Source organism: Pyxicephalus adspersus, chromosome 4 (genome assembly GCF_032062135.1).
Source record: "Pyxicephalus adspersus chromosome 4, UCB_Pads_2.0, whole genome shotgun sequence".
Classification (NCBI taxonomy): domain Eukaryota; kingdom Metazoa; phylum Chordata; class Amphibia; order Anura; family Pyxicephalidae; genus Pyxicephalus; species Pyxicephalus adspersus.
This window is the reverse complement of record NC_092861.1, coordinates 130,505,016-130,528,066: the sequence shown is the minus strand read 5'-3', so window position 1 is coordinate 130,528,066 and position 23,051 is coordinate 130,505,016. Positions and strand designations below refer to the sequence as shown.

The following is a 23,051-nucleotide window of genomic DNA, read 5'->3' as shown; positions in this document are numbered from 1 at the left end:
CAGAACAGAGGCCATCTGTTTTGAGGCAATAGTTTCTGTTCAGTGATGAATTTCTGTGGTGAGATATTTAATTTACTATTTATCTATTTCTATTGCTTTACGTAAAGAAACAAGCTGAAAGTCTGGAAAACATTAAAAGGAGCTCAAAGCTCCATCTGCTGGCTTGAATGGAAAATGCAATTTATTTAAAAGAAAAGATTCTTACTGAAGGGAATAATACGAATTATCAGGGAGGTTCTATAGGTAGAACAAAGGATACCATCACCATCTCTATTGGAAACTTCAAGTTCATATTACTCACTGTTGAAATCAGAGTTGTTTAAAATGTGATTATGTACTTAGTACTAATTTTTGTATACCTTTCTAACTCTTTTTTTCTCTCTGCTATGTCACTTTTCTTGGGACTATAGAGTAAAGATGCTGGAATCAGGACTTTGGTCATGTTGGATGAGCAAGGAGGTAGGTTCAGTTTTCTTAAGAGAAAATTTTTCTAAAATGCCTTTACTTTCAGTATTTGGCCCTAAATGATGAACCCCTCCGATGTGTTACAGTTTCCAGAGGTTGATGTCTCCTACTTTGCCCATTGGGCTTCTCCAAAATAACATTTGCAACTACTTATAAATGACCACAAAGCATACATACACATAGGCTTATCCTAAAGAGTTTTTAATGTTTTGTAGAAAACTTTTTAAAATATATAATATAAATATATAACATAATATAATATATAATATAATATATGTGAATAACAATAAGAGACAAAGTCATGTTGGTATAGTTGTGAATATTTACCTAAAGTGCACCTAAAAGGCAGAAAAAGCAAAACAAGGGAATGATCTTGGAAAGTGATTGCTGGCCTTTTATGCATACAGCGAGTCGTTATCAGTTTGGGGGTTCGACATTACTTACCAAACTACGCACAATGATATAAAATAGCATACTGTTTGGAATACTAGTAATATATAATATAATAAAAAACAGTGAAAAGATAAAAAATGAGAAAAAAAATTAGAAGAAAACTTGCCTTTAAAAAAGATGTGACATATTCCCATTTTGCACAGACCTTTGAATGGCTATCGAATATAACGCCCCTTTAAAATGTTTATATTACATTAAATTTAATTTAATTCCATTAAATTACTGCAAGGGATATACAGAAATGTTTTTTGGTGTCAAAGTCTTATGATGAAAACTTGTATTGGAAAACCAATCAGCAAACCAGCTTATGGTCTTAACTGTCCCTAACTTACATAGAGGTTTTATCCCTTCTCCTATGTCGCATGAAACCTATTAATACATAAAGTACAATTCACACAACATTTCAGGTGTGACCTTTTACATGTCCATGCTGTGTGGGCAAAAGATAACATTGTAAATGTCCAGAAATCATCTGCATCAAGGACTAGAGAGCTTAAGATCTTCCATATTGGTCTGTAAAATTTCGACCCGTTCATTGCAATATACGTCTATGGGCAACACAATATCAAAGAACTGTGGGGAACAAATGCTTTCCTTCACATTTTGATATATGAACCTCATATTTTTTTTAAACAGAAAACCCAAACACAGAAATAAGCTATCCCTTTAAATGTTTTATACTAAACTTTGATTTGTAACTGGAGATCTTTAAAATAAAGTTGTGATTATCAGGAGTGATAATATCCAACTTACAGCAGACTCATGGAGATGAAATTACATGAGTTGGTAGGGCCTCAGAACATTAAACAATGTTCTTTATTGCTGATACATAGCTATGTGACTTTAGACCAGGAACATGACTTCACAATCTATTACTGGCTTGGATAGATTCAGACAGGTGGGATATCCAGAACAAGGTTAGTCATCAAGAATAACAAAGAAAAATGCATGATTGCAAATATACCACTATAGTACATGTTCAGCATATTTGCACAGATTCATACTAACTGTAACTAAACAAAGTTTGTTACAACATATTAAAAAATTAAAAAACATGACACCAAGTTTCCATTATTGTGCTATCTCATTTATTATTCAACACGCTTCACAGATGATGTCTGCTTCTTCCGGAATGTAATTGAGATCTAAAATTTTATAGTCATAAAAAATCAAACAACGTTTAAATATATAGAAATATAAATTAACATATATCATATATTTACAGATTCTCTTACATATTTCTTACCAAACATTTCATCTCATGTAAGCAGTCACCTCAACATTGCAAATATATTATACTCAGTAAGTGCACCAACGTCACAAGCTATTCTAAATCATCCTAAATGAACAGTAAATTATCTTGCATAATTATTTTTGCATATCTGTTCAATACATATTTGTACACATTAGTATTAGTATTAGTACATAAGTATTTTACCCAGGTCCTAATTACCACTTCACAGGACTCAGGTATTTCATACTATACAGGGTGCTTCTAAACAAAAATCGAAATGACTGCATGGTGTCGTAAAAACTCCGACCGTATAAAGTCGCATAGACTCCAACGCGTTCCGCCACGATTAGGCCTCTTCAGGGATATGCTATTGAACAGACTTTATGGTCTACATGTACATATAGAAATATTATTTGTCATACAAATTATTCTTAAAAACAAAGTGCATAGTTATATGTTATATTCAAATTTACAAAGTAGTTTGTGATGTTCTAAAACAGACATTAAAGTGAAATTCAAAAAGTATACTACCTTACAGTTGCTGTCTTATACCAAAAAACTACAATAAAGTTATTAAAGAAATTTTGTTGTAAAGTTTATATGACTACTTTAGTTAATTTTCTTAGTCTAATGTATATCAAATATATAATGTATATCACATATAAATGATAAAAGAATGATTGTTGTCACTTACATACACGTAAGAGGCTCATATGCAAAAATGACACATGAGGTGATAGGAACAATTAGGTGGAATTTTGATGAAATCTCTGCTGTGGTTGTTACTATATACAAATAAATTAAATAATCAGCCTAAGAAAGTGACAGAAATATAAATTATCTAAATCAAGTAAATACATGCAAGATACATATGTATACTAAGTAGTATAAGACATACCAAAAGTCAGTTGTACCTGAAAATGCTAAAATTAATTCATTTAGTATGAGATGCTTCAATGTGATTGCCCAGTCCAAGTCAGACAGCTGCGTTCTGCAGTTTTTGAAAGCGGATTTTAGCAGTTTTAAACAGTTAAAAACACAAATATAAAACTGATTTACTGCTCAAATTGCTTGCAACAGTTGGTTAACGTTAAACTGAACAGATCCATTCATTACCTTTTATTTGACAGGTGGTTGCAAGCGAAATCATTCCTGCACGTTTTTTTGAAAGCTGTCCCTGTTGCCTCCATAGACTTTAATTGGTGCTGCTTGAGCATTTGCAGATAGTTTCTATACAAAATTACTAGTGGTTAAATACCACTAGTTTGATCTTAGCAAAAGTTTGAAAAAGGGCAACCACTGTTGTGTTGTAGCTTACCCTTAGTGCTATGGGAACCCTTTGTCTTTATACAATATTAATTGTAAAAACAAAAAACATATACATCATTATACAGTATTAACAACAGTTAAAAACACAGATATAGATTATGTGAGTACACCAACAGGCTGCTGAGAAATCAAGAACCTATCTGCAACTGAACTTACTATGAGCGTAGGATAAATGAATGAAAACAAGAACTTAAAAACAACAAATTACCCTTAAAAAATAAAGCAGGAATTAATATAATAGGCATTCACAATTCATAATCCCAGGGAAATGGTTTATATGTATATCTGGGAATATCACTTTATATTTGCAAGTCATGGTTCATATATTTCCCCACCCTTTTTGGGGTCAGTGTTCAACCCCAAAATTTTTTTAAGCTGGGTGGGAAGAAATTTTAGGCAGATGACAGCCCGTGTATTGTGACCCAACTCCTCAGTAACCACCCAAAAAAAGCTGGGTGGTTACTGATAAATGCCGGGCGGTATGCCCGGCTAAAAGGGGTTGAGCAGAACACTGAGGGTCTTCCAATCAAGACTGGATAAATTGGATATAATCAAGATTAAATGTAAAAAAAAAAAAATTAGCAAAGGCTGAATCCATGTTTGTCTAAATAAGCTTGACTTGCTATTTTTGAATAGGTAGCCCGATATGAACCTGACAGCTATAATTAATGCCTAGTTCTAAAACCCTTGCAGGTACCACAGTATACATCAATGTATGCTATATGTTTGGATAATTGATTGCTTTTTTTAATTTTTAACATTTGTATCATCATATGGTCTCTTTACAACACGTGCTTTTTTGTTACTTTTATCTTCAACCAGTTTTCAGAAATAAATAAAAACAACCTATAACCCCCAAGGAGACATGCAATGTATGGACTCTGCTATTGCTGATCCTTCCTTTGGAAATATTGGCTCCATATTTGTCATGCTTATCCAATTGCTTCAAGCTAAACTCCATCTGCCAAAAGATTTCTAATTCTGTTCTACACTTCTGCAGACAGCATAGCCAAAAGGGTGACACCTCATGCTTTTACAGAGTTAGGAAATATTGTGGCAGCAGCTTTCTGTTTGCTAATTAGATGATTGAAGAGTAGCAGTAAACCTAATTTATCAGTTCTGCTCTATCCCCCTGTTAGCATGTTCCCTATAAACATGTCTGCATGTTATATGGCTTTATTAGTTCCTTCTCCTCCCTCTCTTAGTAAATCACTGCATCATTTACCACTTCCGGTAGGCATGCCAGAACGGTAACAGGCGGTAACCTCTAGGCTTTTCCATGCGTTTGGAAATGCTTGTGTAAGTGGTTGCAAAGTGTTTTTTTCACTTTTTATCAGATTACAGTGTTCTCCCTAGCCCTTCCTAGACGGGCACACCACCCGGCACATTAAGTAACCACCAGCTGTTTTTGGGTGATTAATGAAAAGTTGGGTCACAAAAGGGCATTGGACAGTTGGGGCATAATGCAAACTCTTCCACCTGCATCTTTTCCCCACCCAGTTAAAAATAATTTGCTGGGGAGAATACTGAGCCTACTTCCTTTGCAACTGTAAGTGTTGTTTAGGCATTTTCAGCTTTTCTGAAGAACTGGAAGTCATACCCATAAGTGAAAACTGTACTCCAAAACATATGAAACCACTAAAAAGCACTTTAGGTATATGGAGGCAGTTAGAGTAATAGACTGTCCTTGAATGCTGCATATACAGCTTGCAAATGCAAAAAAAGGACCCATTCTTTCCCATTTTAACCTTTTTTAGAATAGTTGTGCATGGTACCACCACATTGTGATTATCATTTGACCAAATGATGCTTGACAAGCAGCCATGCTAGTCATATAGACAATGAATTTCATTATTCTAAAGGAATACACAACTGTATAAAATTGTAATTTTAAAAATTTGATTTTTCATTTTTTGTAAGTCGTTCACTTGGGTTAGGATTGGAGATGAAGTCATTGAGTTCTGACTGTTCCAATGATAACCCAGCAATGGTTTTCCTTTAAATGTAGTGAAAGGTTTTATTAGAGTATTAGGTATAAGTATGTGAAGGGGGACTACAATTGGGTGTTAGAAAAAACACTTAAGTTATAAGTTCACTTTGAATGTCATCAACCTTTGCTGTTCTGCTGATCATTCTTCCGGCTAGGAATATCCTGGAGAGCAAAACTATTGGAACACTGGCGTCTGTATCTCTTCATTTTTATTAAAGAAAATATTTACTAAAAAAATCATAATAAACCAGCAAATGTTACATAATCATCCAATTGTTAAACCTCATAATCTGTTATAAAATAAACAATGTATTTATATTCAGAACACGTTAATTGCCCATGAATATGCAAATGGTCATTATTTGTATAATTGCTGTAGAGAATGAATCACACCCATGGCTAACAGAGGGGTATGTCTCACTCATCACCGAATACAATTACACAAATTGGCGATAATTCAAACTGTTTATTCTTTACCCTTAGCATTATCTTATCATGTCACATGCTGTTCCACATGACAGCACAGAAGCCATCTTGTATTCAGTTTATTGCCAGTAGTGGGTTGCACAGGGCAATTATTGGATCTTTGACCTAAAAAAAAAGAATATCCTGGAGAGCAAAACTATTGGAACACTGGCGTCTGTATCTCTTCATTTTTATTAAAGAAAATATTTACTAAAAAAATCATAATAAACCAGCAAATGTTACATAATCATCCAATTGTTAAACCTCATAATCTGTTATAAAATAAACAATGTATTTATATTCAGAACACGTTAATTGCCCATGAATATGCAAATGGTCATTATTTGTATAATTGCTGTAGAGAATGAATCACACCCATGGCTAACAGAGGGGTATGTCTCACTCATCACCGAATACAATTACACAAATTGGCGATAATTCAAACTGTTTATTCTTTACCCTTAGCATTATCTTATCATGTCACATGCTGTTCCACATGACAGCACAGAAGCCATCTTGTATTCAGTTTATTGCCAGTAGTGGGTTGCACAGGGCAATTATTGGATCTTTGACCTAAAAAAAAAACAACCTACGTGTTTTTAAATGCTATTAACTGTTTCTTTTCTGAAATGCTACATCTGCTCTTAGGATGCATTCCATAAATAAAAGATGTAGCTGGTAACACAGCCATACAAGTAATTGATGCTTGTTCATCTGATTGTCTAGAGATGAGTTAATATATAGTAACCCCTCTGTTTAATTGACACCGGTCAATACAATGGAGCACTTACAAGCTTCACTAAAAGCTTTAGTCTTCCTCACTATTAAATTATTCAGAACCCTTAAAAAAACTGTTATATTTTCGGATTGCAGAGAAAGGAAATGTGGTCGGCAACCTCCAGGCTGCCATTTTCCTCTTGTGTATCATGAAGATGTTTCAAATTCACTATAGAAGCTAAATAGTTTAGCGTATTTAATGAGCCATTACCTTACATTACACATTAACTTATAAACCCATTCAAAGAAATCTCAGTGACTGTTGTATAAGATTGTCCCTTCAAATTCCCCTTTGTACCCAATTGGTAATTTGCTAAAATTATCCAAATAACCATAAAGATTCAGAGAAAAATGTTCACACACTCTGTTCATATTGGTCCCAATACCTTACCAGGTTACTCTTGACCAGCCCTTCCCAACACGGGTTCTGTGGACCCGTAGGGTTCTTCCAGCGGCCATTAAGGGTTCCATGATCTGTGGTTTCCCATTTTCATAGTACCTGCCTAGTTCCAGGCGCAATGGTACCTGCCAAAGCCATCTGCAGAAAGCTACAGATTTTATTTGTCTGTAATGTTGGCATTCTGGCCATTCATCCCAATGACCACCAATGTATGAACATTATCCAACTAATCCCCAATGCATCCCTAAGACCTAACAATTATTTCAAGGGTTCCATTGTGGTAAAAATGTTGTGAAAGGCTGTTCTAGACAATGGTCCACAAGTGCCATTATTATAAGTACAACCCTGTTAATAATAGCTGGAGGCTGACAATGGCCCTATTTATTGAAACCTGCACCAGATCCATCCTAGGTTTGCTGGATCACCTGGCTTCACAGATCAAAGTGTATCCTCTCCAGCCCTGAAGAGCTTTAATAAATAAGGCCCAATACATCAGAATGCAAGCATCACAGTGGACATTTTTGTACATAACCTAGTTTATATCACTTGGATGTTTTTTGAGTTCAGATCAACCAGAACTCCTGATCTGGGTGTTGTACTATCATTCCTGCTCTTCTCATTCCTTTTTTTTCTTGGAATATAGTGAAGCTACTGTTTTTGTCACATAAAATATGCACCATAAATAATGCAACAATTTACAAAGAACATTTTCCTATGGGAAAAAACATGAGCAATAACCTTAGCCAACCCCATAATTTTCAAAAACCATGCAAATGAATTATAAAATACTTATTTAATAGGCCATGTACAGGAATAACATTGGAAAGTATATTAGTAGTATTAACAAAACCCACTCTAATCTCTTTAGACTAGCAGTGAGGTATTCACAACTGGACACCATATTTTAAATGATTTCTAAGGCCCTATATAGGGAAACCTATGGTATAGTGAGTCTATTAGTGACACACCTCTGAATTCTATTCACTTTTCCCACCACCAGGCCACACTGGTTGTTCACTTTGCAATGATTTAAAAAAAGGATCCTCAAAATATTTTTTCTTTGAAGTTTTGACCAATGTTGACATTATAATATCGTACTTTATCAAAAATTTTTTTTACCTATGAGTACATTTCACATGTAGAAACGTTGATTTGTGTTTCTATTGCCAATATTACCGCAATGCTAGAACATGTTCTATGTTACAAACACCTCCAGGAAAATCAACCACATAGCACATCAGTAGTAAGACATATGTCATCCACCAAAGCCACTAGTATTCTTTGCTCCTTCTCCAAGATCTCCATGGAAGTTTATGCACCTCCATATCATAGTGTTTGGGCTTAGTTTTAGATTGCCAATGCATCAAACACTGCATTACGGAATGAGGGATAAACGATTGGTTAATACCCATACATTTGTGATGACTCCAGGAGGGAAGCAGGTTTATTAGTAAGTTGTACCATTGCAGATTTGCTGCCTCAGGCATATTTTTTTTTTGAAACTTTGTTACAATGGGCAACTGAAGTGTCCTACAGTTATTTAGGGGTTATTGGGAGGACCCATACAGCCTAATATGGGACATACTATCCAACATAGGTAGAAATGACAGTGGCAGAAATGGTGTCCAGAATTCTTCAAAAATAGCATTTAAAAAGCAATGTGTTTCGCTTTTACAGTTTGTACACAATAGATTTGTATGCAGTATGAATTTTGCGGTGTTTTGCGGTATGCACATCCAATCGAAAAAACAAACACTGTAATAGCACAACAAAAAATATTTAATAAACCTAATGTTACTAAACCGTTTTGCTTCTTTATTATTAATTAAAGTTTTAAGACATTGATTTTACTGTACATTTTCAAAAATAAAGACGGAGGGGAACTGTATCGAACATTTAACAACACTTGTACATGAATAATACAATCTTTCCAAATAATCTTTGTCATTTCAAGATGTATTTGCCTTATTATTTTCCAGTTTGTTAGATTAACTTTTGTCTACAACTAGTTCTAATGGTCAATCAACACTAACAAACATATTTCTTTTTTAGGAGGCCTTGATTTGTGTGACAATTATGATCTATTGTTCCTTAACATTTAATAATTTACCTTAATGTTGTTTAAAGTCTTTGTCCATAAAGTGTCTTGAGCCTTCACAGACAGAAATATAAATGTCTCATGCCATTATCTGTTTAAACAAATCAGATCATGTATTCACTTCTAATATTTCATAGTCAGTGTGATTTTATTCCATTTTACAGAAAAAAAATTATCTGGCTTCAGTGACCAGCATCTTCTCAGCCTCAATGCATCCGTCTCTGTAATGCATTGAAGTAACTTTGCACTTTCCGTTGACATAGTCCTTTATCATGTTCTGTTTAAGACAAAATAAAATTTCATTCCACACTGTCATCCCTTTGTCCTGACCAGAACAACTTGATCGTGTTGAAGAAGGCATGAACCATATCAACCAAGACATGAAGGAGGCCGAGAAAAATTTAAAAGATTTAGGGAAATGCTGTGGCCTTTTCATATGTCCTTGTAACAAGTAGGTACTGAGTACCGACTCTGCTCTGTGGTGTCCGGTTTTTTGTCACGGTGATTGTCTGAAGTTTTTGTCTTTCTTTTTGTCCTTTTCCATCTGCTTCATTCTGTGGGGATATAATGCTTGTATTTAATCAGAACAACTGGAACGCATCGAGGAAGGGATGGAGCAAATCAATAAGGACATGAAAGAAGCAGAAAAGAATTTGACGGACCTAGGAAAATTCTGTGGTCTATGTGTCTGTCCATGTAACAAGTAGGTTCTGCCTGCCTAAGTTTTTGAGCACCCAAGGCTGGTCTTTGAGCCTTGCAGAGATCATCGCTGCTAGACACATGGGCAGGAAAAAGCATGTGGCATGCAGAGAGATCAATATTCATCTCATAGAATAGACAGTGGGACGTAGACGTATTAAAATCGGGCATTCTGCAGTGAAGGTCGCACTGCATTTCCCTTCAGAGTAACATGAACTTCAACATTTCCGTTACTAAAAAAGTTTAATAATAAATTACAAAACCACAAAAAGTAAATTATTTTATTTAAAACCCTTAATGTGTGGAAATATTTATTGGTATCTAAATTAAAAAAATTAAAAAAATATTTAGGATGGTCTTGACGGAAATGTTGAAATTGTAGACTTTTGCATGTAGATAATTTTTCCTAGAAGCTTGCTGGGCTTCCAGAAACTTTTTTTTTTTAATGGGTTGCACTAGATTTTTTATTATTCTTCAGTGAAATGACTCTAGAAACTAATTCTTTGCCTCTTTCAGACACAGAATAGACTACCTTGTATTGCAGAAATACCAAATCTACCCCGTGATCGTTTTTATCTCTGTTCTCCCTAATACAGAGGTTATTAGTTTTTGGATAAACGTGGTCCCGTTGACCTAGATGACATTGTTAATACCAGGGAGCACAGCTGTTGTGCCGATCAAGCCAAATTTTTGCAATATGCAAATCTGACACTCTGCAGTCATACAAACTAGTCTATTTTAGTCTAGAGTACAATGGAGATTGTTTCCAGCATGTAATGGGGTTTGACACAGTTATGTAATTAGTAAGTCATGTGCAGCATAGTGGGTAGTGATTATTACTGCCAATATCGTAGCAAATGTGTGCTACAGTCTCAGGCACCATTTCTAGAACAGCTGAACCTTCGGTGTTATATAAATCCTACTACCACCTTCCTGTCTAATTTTCTTTAGCAGCAAAGAATCTTTATTGATGTATAATTTTTATATATATATACGGATTATTCAAGATGGCGCCCTAAAAGATTAAAGGGATCTTCATGACTGTATATTTGTAGAGGTTTTTGGTGGAGCTGCCAAAGTCCAAGGTGATATAACCCAGGAGCCAATGCCGATTATTGCTGATATTATTGAAGACTCTTTAATCTGTAAACAGAGTAAATTATGTCCTAACTAGATTAACATAAAAAGAATCCCAGATAATGCTGCACATTTTAACATCTGCCACTGCAGGCATGCCTAGATTTTAATGGTTCTTGCTATGGCAACCCAGTCAAAAATGGCTTTAGAGTAAGTGGGGGTGGGGTTGGTCATGGTAAATTGGTAATCCACTTTTGAGTGACTTTGATTTATTGGTTTCTACATCTTGCCTTCTCTTTCTATGCATTTTGTGCTCTCCTAGTATATTATAGCTGATGGTTTAGCAAATAAATTTGATCATTGGTAATAACAATGGTTTCTTTATTGAACTCAAACATAGCCAGCTGCCCTGTATCCCAGGGCCACAGGATAATTTATTTAATGTGAATTGAATTTCACTCAACACTGGACAAACCCAGCTCAGCCAACAATAAATATATAATTTCTTCATTCCTTTAAGGAAAACACCAGACTAAGTGCAGACTGCAGCCATTTTCGATCATGGTTCCTCCAAAGGTTGCTAGGGGTTCCTCGAACTATGGCTGATTGATTTCCGACTGCCTGCAGAGTTCTGAGGCCAACACCATTTGTTAAAGCCAGCTGAATGACTGAATGATGTTTTAGTTGTCTATAAAAACTGTATTCTAGCTAACACTTTAAAGGAAGCCACCAATTTAAGAGGCTTTTTTCCACTGGCCCCCAATATATTCATTTTAGCAGGGGTTCCCCAAGACTTGAACAAAAGGGTCCCTTAGGGATAAAAGGATTGAGAAAGGCTGATCTGCTCTGTCAGTCTTACAGAAAGTAATAGTATCTTAACTTCCTAGAGATGTGGTAACCTTATTTCTGCACATTAAGTTTATTAAAGAAATTATATAATTCACTTAATACAGGGAATTATCATCTTGCAAGCTGATTTCGCTAAGTGAATGAAAATAAACTTCAGATATCAAGTAATGCAAAACATGTCTTTTTGCATTTACATTTTCTCCATTTTCTAGGTATTATGGCTGACATTGGGATGTGGATGACAGTTCAGCTTATTTACTAAGTTAAGTAAATATTACACTTAGTGAATGAAATGAAGCTCCACTGACAATAACAATGTTAACCCATCAAAGAAAACCCAAGAACATTGGGTGGAATAGTCCTGACATAGAAAGTGGTGTACAAGGCAAAAAAAGTCATAAAGAGGTGGAAAACCATTTTAAATATATATTTTTTAAAGGAACAAAGGTGGGAAGTCCATTTTTGACTGGTTTGAGCTCTGTGACAGCTGTTACTGATGGTGCATTAATGCAATAATGTACCATGGGAGCAGTTGTGCTTAGTTGAAGAGTGTTTCACCTCCTATTCATGCCACCAGCTTGTGCATGAACAAGGTATATTGGACATTGATGCTACAACGCTTGTTTTGTTTGCTGCTGCATTCATTCCACTCTACTTTTTTATTTTTATTTTTTTATTTTCGTCTTTGTTGAAAAAGGTTTGTACATCAACTCTCGATGTATGGTTACTGTTTTAAAGTACCGATATATTATCCAAAAACAAAATAGAGATCAATATAAAAAAGGTATTCTGTAATAACTGTCTTCTCCTATACTAATACTAAGATACCTTGTATACAAATATACTATGCAACCTAATCCCTTGCATAGTGCTAATCTACCATGTAGGTGAATTTATGTGATGCCGATGTCCATGTGATGTGATGTACACACTATACTTGGCAGTTTTGTTTTATGTTTGTCTGCCAGTATGTCTTTCTATGTGTGTTTTATGTCAAATAAAAGATTAACTGTTTTCCTATTTGATGGATAAAACAATTATCTGTTATATTGGTTAGGTGAAGTTCTGAATGAATTAATTGAATTTCAGGATTTCACAGCTGATAGATGTCAGTGTTAGGTAATTGGGTTTATGATATATATCGGTATAAGCTGATGCCCTGTTGGTTGCTCATTTGCCTGAATCAGCTCTTATTGCCTCTCTGCCATGGCGCGTGTGGCATTTCATTTTTCACTGGTGCTAACTATGCTTTTTATAGGTCATTGACAATGTGTTTTCTGTAGGCTTAAATCAAGTGACGCTTACAAAAAAGCTTGGGGCAATAACCAAGATGGAGTGGTAGCAAGTCAGCCCGCCCGTGTTGTGGACGAACGTGAACAGATGGCTATTAGTGGTGGCTTTGTCCGTAGGTAAGTCATTTTCTTATAAACTGAATGCCCATTTTATTATAAAAACTGACCCAACACTTCCTCTTTAGCCCCCAAATGTCCCCAATTGAAAGGACTATTAGTCCTTTGAAGTCATATCTCTCTGTCTCTCTTTTTGGTGTATAGAACTAGAAATGTACTATTTAAGGTGGAACCAAACTGCATTGGTGGGGTAAGCATTTGCCATTCAGCAAGTATGCACACTGTATATGTTATACCTAATAAAACCTTTACAGGCAAGCTTTTTAATATGGTATATATTATATTACAGAACAAAAATGTACCATATTACAGCCTATTACACCATGGCTGTTAAAGTTTAATTTTATCTATATTATAATATGTGGGCCAAAGTGTGGTGTCTATGGTATGTCACAGGGTTCCTGACACAGTAGAAAGAACTCCATGGTTGTAGGAGTGGCCTATCATAGGATATGATTACAAAAGCTCCTGGCAAAGGATGAGCATGCCATAGACTAGGTGTTAGAGTTTGTTTTAGGTGTTAAGCATTTGCCTTAGAACTTAGTTTAGGACTGTAATTCCCAGCAAGCTTCCATTGAACCCTAGGGGTTCCTACAAATGGTGCTGGGGATTCTTGAGCAGCACCAGACTGACCTTACATTAAATTGTGTCCACATTGTTTCAAGGTCAACATCACTCTTTCAGGCCAAAGGCATAGCAACAATGGTGCCTCTTAGAGCTTAGTTTGGGACTGCCACTCTCAGCCAGGCTTTCATGGAACCGCAAGAAATTCTGGGATTCCGTGAAAAGTTCCATATTGACCATACACCCATAATGGTGCCTGCATTGTTTTAAGGTCAACCTTGCTGTATCAGGCCAAGGACATTAGTGGGACCTCTTGAATCTCAGGTAACCACTGACACCTACCACCTCTGGTGTCTGTAATTACAGATAGTATTCTTTCCTTTGGCATTCTTTCCACAGACCCCATTGTAACAAGGCAATAATTGATCCCCAGTATATTGAGATACTCCTTACTTTTTAAAAAGCCAGTATAATTTATTTGTTTAGAAAATTATAATTACAATAAAATTAAAAAGGCCTACCACTGGTTCAAAATATTCTAAAATACTTGAAATACAACACCAGCCCACATCTTTTCAATTCACACCTAATCTTCCTCTAGATCTTGAAGCCTAAGAGTGTTTGTTTAAAATATAAAAGATGTCACATATGAAAGAATACAGTGTGCCATATATTATGTGCAGTCATAATACTTGTTAAAAGAGGTGATAGCATGTTCTTCCACCTAATAAGTACAGATATCGAGTCCACCACATAAAAGCAATAAACTTCAGCACGCGTCAGTGCCAGTAATGTTAACTCCCGAAAGTATCAGGGCCAGGTTTTACCCCAGTAGGTATTAATGCCAGTATTTGTTCCCATCAATTACCCCAGAAAGTGTCTACTAGAAATGTCTACTAGTACTAGAAATAATTCCAGCAATATTGCAAATAAATATAAGAGCCAATAAAGGTAATCCCTAGCAAGTATCAGGGCCAGCCAATACCCCAATAGGTGTCAATGCCATCATTTATCCACCATCAATAACTTTAGAAAGTGCCACAACCCACAATAACTCAAGCAATTCCAAAAATAAGTGAGAAGGTTAGATTTAACTACCTAAATATCTGTCAGTGGCAGCTAAAATCAACAGAAGTATTTCCCATTAACTATTTTACCCCATTAAGTATCAGCACCAACAATGTGTGGTTATCTGTACTCTTTTTTTTCTCTGGCAAGGAAGATATTTTCTTAAATGAAAACCTGTGCTGAGAGAAGTATGTATGCATTCATCTCTAACCCTTTTGTTTGAGAATTTCTAGTTGTCTGTCTATCGTGTAAATTTAATGGCCTTAGAAGAAGAAAGCACAATGGCAGCCCAGGATTTCTCTTAGCACAGCCTTGGCTAGATCTATGTCATTTACTCCCTTACTGCTTGTCTTGTCATTGTGAAATAGGTCAGTATAATCACAAGCAAACTTTCGTATATGTTCATGGATGCATGTAAGAAGTGTGCTCATGACTGCGTGTTAAGATGCCATCATAAATTTTAATGCAGCAGATACATATATGCCTCCAGCTTCAATGCTTCCTATGTGAGTCAGCACATATACGCCTTAAATGCGTCAACAAGTTAAACAGCTTAGCTATCTAAATAGATAAATAAGAAGTGCTTCTCTGTATCCACATCTGGTTGTGTCTACTGCAGTAATTTCCACTGACGTGCAGGTCATTTAATCCTTTCTGACATAAAATAGTGTCTGGTCTGCTGTAATTACAGAGGAATGGCATTATGCATCACAATGAGATGTCTCTAGTTAAAGGCCAAATATGATTTTCCCCACACAATTAATGGTAGCCTGGAAATCCAAATAACTGCTGGATCATAATGACAGCGTGACATACCTCCTATGTAAATTATTGACATTTCAACATATTACCCGGGCAAACATTGGATCTTCATTCACACAGTGCCCTGTATTGCTAAGGTCATTTTTATGATTTTATAGTTAAAAAAAAAATCTTTTAGTTTAAGTCATATTACACGTCAACATTGTGTACTTGCTTGCACTCCCTCAAGAACTGCTGTAGAACCAAGACTGATATTTAGCCTCACAAAACATTCCTGTTTATAAAGGTGATATACCTGAAAAAAAATAACAAGAACAATTTGCCTTTTTTATTCATTTAATAAACAAAATTTTGAAAGATTTCATAGTGTACTATGGGAAAAGTAAGTACGCCACCCAAAAGTTGGTATTGTCTTCTTTAGCACAGGGGTCCCCAACCCCCGCCCACCTCCCTGATTCTGCTATATCTCCGGTAGACCTGGTCCGCGGCTCTGGCCAGAGCACCCCCTTTTTTTTTTATTCGTTGGACATGATTGAGTGTTGTTTGCAAAAGGGAACTATCACCACATTCACCAAGCTATGCGAATTATTCCTTGCACAGTGATATTTCACCATACTAAGTGAACTGCCCAAATTCTTATAATAAATTACCCCTATTGACTTGGTGACATTGCTTGTGGAGTTGTATGTTAACAGAAGTAGAGAAAAGTCAGAACACCATCCTGGCTCTGATTTCTGGCATGGCCATGTAAATTTTAGAATTATTAGGAAAAAAAATACATTTCTTTTTGGCAGATACAGCAGCTTCTATTTATGTATTATAGTGGTGCATTGAGCTGATTTCTTGGAGTTCAGCCTAAACATATTAAATTAGAGGTCTATAGTATGGTAACTGTACACCATTGTTTGTGGACAGTGACATCTGATTATGGTTAGGGTAGAATTTATATTCTGTTTATGTTGTGTTTGGTATCCTAATTGTAGTAACAATTCTGGCACTGGTGATGCCTACCTTGTGCTATCTTCCTTCTGATAGATCCTTCCGCCCACTGGCTCATAAAGCAGATCCTCCCACTGCAAGCCTTATGTACTGATCAAAGCCTACTAATGGCAATATACTTCCATGAACTGTACTTAAAACCCAATATATAAAATGCAAAGTGGTTAGAATCCATGTCAAATGCTTTTTTATTGTCTTTGTCCGGGCTGGGGTGATTCAACTTTTTCATGGTGACCATTGACTCTGGTACAAGAGGGACAACAGAAAATTTTGGGGAAAGAGAAAAAAGGGTAAAACAAAGAATGAACCTACAATCATTTAAGCCAGTAACCAAACCCTTCCTGAAATTCAATAAAGTTTAAAGTTAGGACCAGTGACTGGAACTAGTGAAAGAATAGGGGTTTTTAGGTTGTTAATGAAAAAGAAAAACTAACATAGCAATGTCAATATACATATTTATTCAACGTTACTAATATTTACATGCATACTGCATATTAAGTTTTGAGAGTCCATAATAAAATGGATATAGAAAGGGTTGTCAAAATTTTTCTGATTCTATTTTCTAACGCGTTAACAGAAACCTTGCCTGCATTTGGAAGAGATCTTCTGTTTCTGCTGGGTATCTGAGAGAAGCAGTGAAAGTGGTAATTAAATCAAAACACACAGCTAAAAAAAAAATCTAATGGGATCTTTACCATTATCAAAAACAAATAATAAAAGGGTTGGCTTTCCATATGTGGTTCTACACAATTAGGAATAAACAAAAAATCAGGGAGCCTGGTATCTCTTTCATTACGGCTTTATCAAAGGCACAGACTACTGAAGGTGAACTATCTATGAAACACAAAAATACGCCTACTGATTGATCCCAGCAGTCCTCACTCAAGAAAGGATTGGGTGTGGGTAGACCTACCCTGAAACATAACCACCATTAACTAGTTTAACAAGGTTTAAAATCTGTGTCTCATGACTTGTCTTTCAGAGTAACAAATGATGCTCGAGAAACAGAAATGGACGAGAACCTTGAGCAAGTCAGTGGCATTATTGGAAATCTCCGTCACATGGCTCTGGATATGGGCAATGAGATTGACACACAAAACCGCCAGATCGACAGGATCATGGAGAAGGTGGGTGATGAATGTTATAGGTGGAAAATAATTACAAAAATCACAGGAGTTCATATAGTGTGCATATAGTTGACTCATCTCATTTGTATTTGCCTCAAAAATGAAGACACACATAGTCATGTTTATAGCTGTCATGTGAGAGCATGTGGGAGACAAAACTATCGTAGAATTTTAGGCTTGTTCATTATGTCCAAGCAGTGGAATAGACAATTTTACCAACAACAACCAATTAACACAGCCAATTATTACCAATAATTTACACCGACGTTTTGCATTTTTTATATTAAATGTAGCATTATTTACATGAATCTTTCATTTGCCTTAAATTACTCTAATGTATTTTGCTACACTTGTGGTGAATATGGTTAGCAAAAACAGCAAAGAAACATTACAGAATTTGTGAAACAAGCAAATCTTGCATATTTTGGTAATAAACTGGGGGACCAAGATAAGTATTGGGCTCCCCATATGGTATGCAAAACTTGTGTAGGGTGTCTACATCAGTGGAAAAATAAAAAACTGAAAAGTTTGAAATTTAGTGTACCTATGGTATGGCGAGAGACCAAAAATCATCATAATGATTGTTATTTTTGTGCTGTGAATGTAAAAGGTTTCAGTCGTTACATGAAAAACAAGTGGGAGTACCCCGATTTGGAATCAGAAAGACGACCTGTGCCGCATGGTGCTGATGTTCCCATACCAGTGTTCAGTACACTCCCTGACATTCCTGTATCCCACATGGAGGATATACAGGGTTTGGAGTGTAATCCGGGAGTTAGCAGTGGAAGTGAATTTGAAGGAAGTGTTTCATCAAACCTACGTAACCTAAGTCTGTCTAACAAGCATCTGAACTTTTAGCATCCAGGCTAAAAGACAAGACAGTGTGAGACCGGAAGTTAAAAAAAATGGTTTATAGGACAAGAGAGGTGACACTCCTAACATATTTCAGTGAAGATGGAGACTTTGTGTACTGTTGTAGCATCCCTGGACTACTATGCCCATATGGGAGTACCAGAATACCGAGCAGAAGACTGGCGGCTTTTTATAGACAGTTCCACTCGAAGTTTGAAATCTGTTTTACTGCATAATGGCAACTGCTATGCATCAATTCCAATTGGTCACTCAACAAAATTTAAAAGAAGAATATCAAAATGGTCTTACAAAAGCTTTGCTATCATGAACACCAATGGTCCATATGTGTTAATTTAAAAATGGTGAACTTCCTACTTGGACAGCAAAGTGTATACACAAAGTATCCATGTGTCATTCGCTTGTGGGATAGTAGAACAAAGCAGGATCACTGGAAAAAAGTGACATGGCCTCCAATGGAAAACATGAAAAAAGGCGCAGCGAACATCATTAACGAGCCAATGGTTGGCAAAGAAAAAACCATTCTCCCTCCACTACACATAAAGTTGGGATTAATGAAGCAATTTGTTAGACCTCTGAACAAGGACGGTGATTGCTTCAAATTTGTAGATTCTTCCCTGGACTGAGTACTGAAAAATTAAAAGCAGGAATCTTTGATGGACCCCAGATTTGGAAACTGATAAATGATTCAAATTTCACAAGTTACATGACTGATACTGAAGTTTCTGCCTGGCACAGCTATGTCATGGTTGTCAAGAACTTCTTGGGTAACCATTAAGCACAAAATTACTAAGAACTGGTACAAAACTTGCTCCTAAACTTTAAAAAATTATGGTGCTACTATGAGCATGAAGGTACGCTATCTTCATAGCCATTTGCAAACATTTCCAGAAAACCTTGGCGATCTCAGTGAGGAACAAGGGGAGAGGTTCCATCAAGAAGTAAAGGTGATAAAAGAAAGCTATCAGGGCAGATGGGATAGACACATGATGGCAGACTACTGCTGGAGCCTTCAACGTGATTGTCCTGATCATCAGCATAAAAGAAAATCATACAATAATTTTTCAGTGACTTCTTTGTGATTACTTCTGTAAATATACAGAATATAGAATATATCGACATTAAGTATTTCAAAAATTAAATTTTGCATACATAGGCATATCTAGTTTAATTTTGCTTAATTTTCATGTTTCATTATTTTTCTATGAGGGTATTATTGAGGTCATATTTTCAAAAGCTAGAGCCAATCTAGCAAAACCAATAGCATGTTTGGAATCTGTGCATCAAACATAACCTAAAATGACTTTCATCTGTTTGGCAAGAAAATGTTTGTTGACTAGTGTAATAATAATGTCACATTTATCTGTTCTCATTATCCAGGTCATTGTATATATAGTAGTAGTTAGTCACATTCATCTGGACTTCATGTAATGTTGAAGACCTTTCCCAACTATTTAAGCTGCTTCATTAGTTCTACCAATGTTGAAGGCTGCAAACCATCATCAACATTACAAGTCCAGTTGAATGTGACTAACTACTACTGGATATACAATGCCCTGGATACTGAGAACCTCCACAGACTGAAAAACAATTGAAAAAAAAATAATGCACCTTGTTATATATAATTTCTTATTTTTCAGGCCGACTCCAACAAAGCCAGGATCGACGAGGCCAACACACGTGCCACAAAGATGCTGGGCAGTGGCTAGACGCCTCAAGACTTTGTTATCTGCTCCAAACTGTCCTGCTAGACAGTACTTTCATGCTTTTACCATGGTATTTACATACTAGGTTTGCACACATGCACATATCACCCTCCCCTATTGTAAATGTTGTCCTGTGTAGTATGTCAGATTTCCAAAAATATACTTGTAATTATTTTTTTTTAAGTATATTCCTTTCCAAAGGTTGTATATAGTGATCTACGCTAGCTCACTATAACTTTTCTTCTTTTTTTCTTTTTTCTTTTTTTTTGTTTATCATTTTTTATGATGTTTGCTGAATGACAACAGTGTAGGAATGTTTAATGTGCTGTTGACCTTGATCTATACAGTATTGTTCTTGTAAATCTGTGACATTTCACAGAACTACTGCCTATATCCTTTTTTTGGTGTCATGATACTTAAGCTGTGGAAACTGTCCTCGGTTCAATGTTGCTTCCATCTGTTATAATTTCATGATTAGAGCGTGAAACTATATAACTATACTTAAGCATTGCACTAACAAGTGACGTGAGTTATGCATTTATGCATGGAAAAAATAGACATTTTAGATGCCTACATACAAGAAGACTTTTTTCCCCGTGGCAGTAGCACATTCAATAAAAGCATGCTGAGTATTTGGACACTGTTGGGACTATGTTATACCAGCAAGTTTGCAGTAGTGCCACGTTTCTGTCAATATATTGTTCTATTTAACCATATTCATGCTTTTTTTTATTTGAAAAGGACAGACTTGGCACATATCCAGCAGGAAAAAAAATATTTGTTGCTTTTTTTCGTTGCTGGTAATATATATAAAAAAAAATTATAAAAAAAAATACAAATACGGTTGTAATATAGGGTTTGGGTACTGTTTTTGAGGATCCTCTTTGGGAGGAAATGACTTCAGTCTCTAATAAAATAAAATGGTACAGATATGTAATTTTTATAAGGCTGGGTATGGTTAGCCATTTATCCCACGTGATTTTATTTTACTTTTCTTTTGAAAGTAATGTTCTCTGTTGCTTACTTAGAGCTATGCACACCAAATCGCTGAGATGTTTAAGTAGATTTAAAATTAAGACAATAATCTAAATGAATGAATTCTAGATAAACTGTGATTATCAAAATCATTGCAAGCATGTACTATTAAAATTCCTTCTGTCTCCTGTCAGTTTGTGACGTGATTGACATTTTGTAGCTAGTTTAGAACAATTAAAAATTATAAATCTAAAGGACTCTGTATTTTTCTTGTCTGGAAATGTGTCAATGGTTTCCACCCACGTGGGGAATTAGTGTCTTCCTCGCTCTGTGCAAGTAACAGATTGTGAAATATTCATCCAAATTGGAAAAAATGAGGGTTAATGAAGGAACTATGGTGTAAAAAAAAGACAGGACATATCTTACTATCTGAGTCATGTAGCTGGAACAGTATTTCTGGACTTTTTTAACATTGGGAAATCCCTTGAAATAACTTCCAGGTCACTGTAAAATCACCCCGCAGAACCAGTGTATAATCCCAATTTCTGAGCACTAAAAGTATTTGTTTTTTTTTGTACTGAACCTAAAATTAGTATTTTGATGTCCACTGAAAGACACAACACTTGTAGGGCCTATATCCTAGTTACCAAACTTGGAGCCCGCGGCCCATATACAACCCTATGGTATATACTGTAAGGCTAAGGGGCTCCACAACCAGTAGTAGTAGTCTTAGAGCAGTGTTTCTTCTTTCTTTCTTTCTTTCTTTTTAACATGGCAGAACCCCTGAAATAACTTCTAGGTCTTCAGAGAACCGCTGCTATAATTAGTATATCCACAGTACATTGGCTTTGTAGTCATTGGGAAGATTGCCTCTTACATTGCTGCCCAGTGGGATGGCAGCCACCCTTACATATAACCAAAAGGATCACTGGTGTCACTGAAACTGACCTGATAGACACAAATTGCTCATTGCTCAAAAAACCCCTGGCAAGTTTTGGAGGAACCCTAGCATTCCATGGAACCCTGGTTAAGAAACACTGACCTGGAATGAGTATAACACCAGAGAAGTCAGAATGAGGTCATAATTCCTAAACTCTCATTTAAAGCAGTGGTCCCTAACCAGTGGTCTACAAGAAAATTTTGGTAGCCTGCAGCCCTGGCCGGTGCACCCCCCAGCGGGATCAGGAAAAGGACCCTTTTTTTGGGGGGGGCGCACCAGCCAGAGCCACAGACCATGTCTCCTGTAAGCATTGGTGGCTCAGGGTGGTGGGCAGATTGTGTCTCTGGACACAACCCATCCACTCTCCCATCACAGGCTCAGACCTGTGATGGGAGAGTGGGCAGGTTCTGGCATCATGGTGTCACTCTGGGGGAAGATTTTCCCCTTGGAGTGACACACCGATCCCCGCGCATGCGCGGTCCGGAGTCTGTAAATCTATTGCTTTGGATATGTCCATTTTAAAAGAAGGAACAGGAAAAAGGTTACAATCAACACATAACTGTAATCTACCCAATTTCTATTTAAGAGGTGTCAAAATCTGGTAAGACTTCCTATGGTCAAACTAAGGCCAGGGGGATGCTGAAGTGATAGAAAAATTGACACTACTACCTGCATAAATCAGAAAAACTTGAAAAAAAAAAAAAAGACTACAAGAAGTGAAGGTAAGAGGGTATTAAATATAATAAGAGGGTATTAAAATATAATACATCATGTCATCGACACATAGGTAACCAC

General features: G+C 36.1%; 1 protein-coding gene across 2 annotated transcripts in view; it reads left to right on the top strand.

Moving 5' to 3' along the window:
• Window positions 1–21,570, top strand: part of SNAP25 (synaptosome associated protein 25) — a 64,569-nt gene extending 42,999 nt beyond the window's left edge. Inside the window, exons 4-8 of one of the 2 annotated variants that reach the window (XM_072409626.1) lie at window positions 411–459; window positions 9,797–9,914; window positions 13,120–13,245; window positions 17,621–17,765; window positions 20,276–21,570. In XM_072409626.1, the coding sequence (XP_072265727.1) occupies window positions 411–459; window positions 9,797–9,914; window positions 13,120–13,245; window positions 17,621–17,765; window positions 20,276–20,344 (507 nt within the window). In that variant the 3' untranslated portion in view covers window positions 20,345–21,570. Of the gene's footprint in view, window positions 1–410; window positions 460–9,544; window positions 9,663–9,796; window positions 9,915–13,119; window positions 13,246–17,620; window positions 17,766–20,275 lie in introns of both variants that reach the window. The other variant, XM_072409627.1, reaches the window with a different exon arrangement.
• Window positions 21,571–23,051: the final 1,481 nt, after the last annotated feature.